General features: G+C 50.5%; 1 protein-coding gene across 1 annotated transcript in view; it reads right to left on the reverse strand.

The window, feature by feature from the left end:
• LOC146665313 (rhombotin-1-like) overlaps positions 1 to 571 on the reverse strand; it is a 13,987-nt gene extending 13,416 nt beyond the window's left edge. Inside the window, exon 1 of the mRNA XM_085412914.1 lies at positions 188 to 571. Coding sequence (XP_085269040.1) covers positions 188 to 209 — 22 coding nt within the window. The 5' untranslated portion in view covers positions 210 to 571. The remainder of the gene's footprint in view (positions 1 to 187) is intronic.
• Positions 572 to 4,754: the final 4,183 nt, after the last annotated feature.

The raw sequence follows: 4,754 nt of genomic DNA on the forward strand, positions 1-4,754 counted from the left end.
TTGTTTCCGTTTATATATAAGTAACCTGAAGCATGTTATTGGTTTAAAGCCTTTATGATTCTGTCAACATCATCAAAATCGACCTGATGTGGTAAAATAGTTGCTTGGGGTTGCATTGTGTTGCACAGGTGTGCCCATTAAAGTGGAAGTACTGAGTACCAGTTTAAGCAAGGGAACGTGTACTCACTCTCCTCCTTGTCCAGCACCATCCTTTAGGTAAACGGCAATAATCCAACAGTGGGAGAAATACCAGCCTTTACTCTCCTGCGTGGAAGAGCGGTAACAAACACTGAGGCCTGGACGCGCTGTTTGAACCTAGAGTCGCTCAAACTTCAGCTCCGCTCTTCATAGTCCCCGAAGAGAGAGCCGAGAGAAACAGCCGCGGAGTCGCTCTCTTTTCCCTCGCGCGTAAAAATAGCCCGTGGATGGATGAAAACAGCTTCTCGGAGTATCACCTTGCCCTGCAGTAGAGATGTCCCCAAATCAACAGTGGCTTAGCATTATCTTGGCTGATATCAGTGCGTAAGTATTTCTCTATCTGCACAGGCTGCGGCTGTTCCCCTCAAATGAGCCCTCCTGCACACAACGAGCCTCCCCCCTCCTCTCTCTCTCTCTCTCTCTCTCTCTCTCTCTCTCCCCTCTCTCTGTCTCTCTCTCACACTGCAAAAAACTCCCAGAGTCAAATGTTTTTTTAACGCTGCGTGCTAATTATATAAAGTCATTATGTTCAGATCTGATAGTAACCGCCCCCTCCCTCTCCAAATCAATTATTCAATACACAGTCACACACCAGGACAGCCCGGGCCTGAGGTGTTTTAAAATGAGCTTATTCAACTCCAAGGACACCAATTATCTCCAGGGCGCCCTGTAGTCAAAGCTGTGGCTTTTCAGCACGACAGATGCAGAGCCTTTTTTGTGCGCGAACGTGCACAGGCGCGCGCCTGTTCAACGTGTTCATCCTTTATTAATGTACTTGGGGTGTTTTTTAAAGGTAATAGATTAGCTCGGACTAAGACTATACTGTATTACAGATACCATGAAAGGTATCTGTAATACAGTTTTCAAAACGAAATAGCCACACAGGTGATTAAATCTCCAGATGCCATAATCAGGAAATACTTAAAAAGATACCCTAATGCGTTGACTCCGGGTTTCGAAATGAATACATCATTTTAGATGGCCTTGAACAGGGAAATATGGAATAAAAACATGATTAAACTGCTAAAAGCCCAACATCATTTCTTCTGGAGATTTTTAGTAATGCTTTAGAGATTGTAGGTTAGTGGGGGCGATGCCAATATAGATCACATAAAAAAGCTTGTCTATACCTTCAGTCTTCCATGAATATGACAGGAAATTGGAACCTATAAAAGAGCAATAAAGTAGCTGAAAGCTTCATAATAGAGCAATTACATACAGCAAGACCTTGTGGGAAAATTAAGAAGTTAATAGAACACAAAAAGCATAGACCATGCCAGAAAAGTAATGATCATACTTTGGGTCCCCGTGAGACTATGATCAGCATGTATGACATAAAAACATTAAAACAAAGGTGTGTCTACTAAAGAGTTTAGGGCTTGAGTAGGCTCACCTAACGCTACATGCTGATTTTTTAAGGAAATCTAAGCTCTAGAAATTAGCTAAAACTGACAATGAAATTGGTAGTGCAGCCCAATGTGGAAATATTAAGCAAAAACCATAAAAATATACATCAGCTAAAGGTCACAATGACCTAATTGGCAAACCTATTACCACAGGTTGTTAATAGGTGATAAGCAGTGGTTCTCAAACTGGTGGGGAATAGAGCCGCTGCATGCAGACAAATGTTCTGTGGCGCATACATATGATACACATGGTAACATTAATGAAATAAAGTGCTCAGATCCTATCCAGGCTATCATACTAATGTATCAATGCATTTGTCAGCAGACTGGCTGCTATAACCTTCTGACTCCTCGAGTATAGTGATATCGTAAGCAAGGAGTCATTAAAAATGAAGAGAATATGTTGTGGCCAGATGCTGTTAATTAAATGCACTTGATTAACTTAGCTGATGTTTTGGCAGTTTGCTGGACTGTAGTATTCAGGTGTGTGAACACAATGAGAAGGAAGAAAGACATCAGCAATTGCTTAACCGACAGTGTTGCTGCCAGTCTGCAAAGGGTTATAAAGCCATTTGCAAATAATCTCAAGTCTGTCGTTCTATAGTGAGAAAGATTATTCGGAACTGGAAAACACTTGATATAGGTGTCAATTTTCCCAGGATTGGACATCCCATCAATTTAACGCCAAGATCAGACCATGCAATGTTAAGTGGAACTGCAAAAACCCAAGAGCCACATCTCACTGTACAGACCTCAGTTAGCATGTTAAATGTTAAAATGACACTACAATTAGAAAAAGACTGAATAAATATGGCTTGTTTTGGAAGGGTTGTCAGGGGAAAAGCCTTGTCTAGCTTATGTTTGCAAAGTTCTCAGCAAGACTTCTTGTAAGAGGAGACCAAAATTGTCATGAATCGCTGTGTGGCAGGCGGGAGTTGGACCCAAAATGCAGGACTCAGACTCGAGGGAATGAACTCAAAACAGCTTTATTTGCCGGTAGAACAAACATACAAACTAAACTGGGAAGCCACAAACTAAGAACTTACAGGGAGATCCACACACAGCATGAGGGACGACGTCACACCGACTCAGAGAAACACAGGGTTTAAATACACTGGGGAGTAACGAGGGGAATGAGACACAGGAGGGCACAGCTGGGAGAAATCAGGACTGACGAGACAAGCAAAGCAGGACACATTCACATAAGAAACGGACCTTCAAAGTAAAACAGGAAGTATCACACAGAGACGCGAACTTGACACAGTGGAGACAGCAACTAAGAAATACAGAGACATAAACCATAAGGCAGAGGTCTAAGAACCAAAATACACAGGGAAATACTCAGCTGGGAACACAAGAGACTAGACTAGAGAGAGTAACAAAAAACCAACCATGAGAACATAATGCACAATGCAGAGTGACAGAAAACAAGAAACTCAAACATGCAAAGACACAATTACACAGAACAGAGGGGACACAGAGAGACATGAAGGGCAAGGGATCAAAACTAGAAGCCATAGAATAAATCACACACAAGTACAATAATACGAAAATCACAAAGAACTAAAAACGCTGGGTCAGGAGACCCAGGACCGTGACAGTACCCCCCCCCCCCTCAAGGGCTGGCTCCAGACAGCCCAAACACAGAAAAACAAAACCAAACAGAAAACAACCCAGGGCGGGCGGCGGGGGCCCAGGACGGAGGGCTCGGAACAGAAAACAAAAGAGCACAGCAAACACCGGAGCCCAAGAAAACAACCCAAACACAGAGCAGTTCAGGGGGCCGACCGTGCGGAAGGCAACGGCGGCGGCGAAGGAGACGACGGAGCAGTTCAGGGGGCCGGCCGCGCGGAAGGCAGCGGCGGCCCTCCAGTCTCAGGCGTGCTGGCCATGGCCTGGTGGGCACAGGACCAGACTGTGGCGACGCTGAGGCCGGACCAGGCGTAGCAGAAGCAGAGGCAGAGGCCGGACCAGGCGTAGCAGAAGCAGAGGCAGAGGCCGGACCAGGCGTAGCAGAAGCAGAGGCAGAGGCCGGACCAGGCGTAGCAGAAGCAGAGGCAGAGGCCGGACCAGGCGTAGCAGAAGCAGAGGCAGAGGCCGGACCAGGCGTAGCAGAAGCAGAGGCAGAGGCCGGACCAGGCGTAGCAGAAGCAGAGGCAGAGGCCGGACCAGGCGTAGCAGAAGCAGAGGCAGAGGCCGGACCAGGCGTAGCAGAAGCAGAGGCAGAGGCCGGACCAGGCGTAGCAGAAGCAGAGGCAGAGGCCGGACCAGGCGTAGCAGAAGCAGAGGCAGAGGCCGGACCAGGCGTAGCAGAAGCAGAGGCAGAGGCCGGACCAGGCGTAGCAGAAGCAGAGGCAGAGGCCGGACCAGGCGTAGCAGAAGCAGAGGCAGAGGCCGGACCAGGCGTAGCAGAAGCAGAGGCAGAGGCCGGACCAGGCGTAGCAGAAGCAGAGGCAGAGGCCGGACCAGGCGTAGCAGAGGCAGAGGCCGGACCAGGCGTAGCAGAGGCAGAGGCCGGACCAGGCGTAGCAGAGGCAGAGGCCGGACCAGGCGTAGCAGAGGCAGAGGCCGGACCAGGCGTAGCAGAGGCAGAGGCCGGACCAGGCGTAGCAGAGGCAGAGGCCGGACCAGGCGTAGCAGAGGCAGAGGCCGGACCAGGCGTAGCAGAGGCAGAGGCCGGACCAGGCGTAGCAGAGGCAGAGGCCGGACCAGGCGTAGCAGAGGCAGAGGCCGGACCAGGCGTAGCAGAGGCAGAGGCCGGACCAGGCGTAGCAGAGGCAGAGGCCGGACCAGGCGTAGCAGAGGCAGAGGCCGGACCAGGCGTAGCAGAGGCAGAGGCAGAGGCCGGACCAGGCGTAGCAGAGGCAGAGGCCGGACCAGGCGTAGCAGAGGCAGAGGCCGGACCAGGCGTAGCAGAGGCAGAGGCCGGACCAGGCGTAGCAGAGGCAGAGGCCGGACCAGGCGTAGCAGAGGCAGAGGCCGGACCAGGCGTAGCAGAGGCAGAGGCCGGACCAGGCGTAGCAGAGGCAGAGGCCGGACCAGGCGTAGCAGAGGCAGAGGCCGGACCAGGCGTAGCAGAGGCAGAGGCCGGACCAGGCGTAGCAGAGGCAGAGGCCGGACCAGGCGTAGCAGAGGCAGAGGCCGGACCAG

The sequence above is a fragment of the Rhamphochromis longiceps genome, linkage group LG7, assembly GCF_057381845.1.
Source record: "Rhamphochromis longiceps isolate RC_006_pf linkage group LG7, R_longiceps_female_GT1.1, whole genome shotgun sequence".
Classification (NCBI taxonomy): domain Eukaryota; kingdom Metazoa; phylum Chordata; class Actinopteri; order Cichliformes; family Cichlidae; genus Rhamphochromis; species Rhamphochromis longiceps.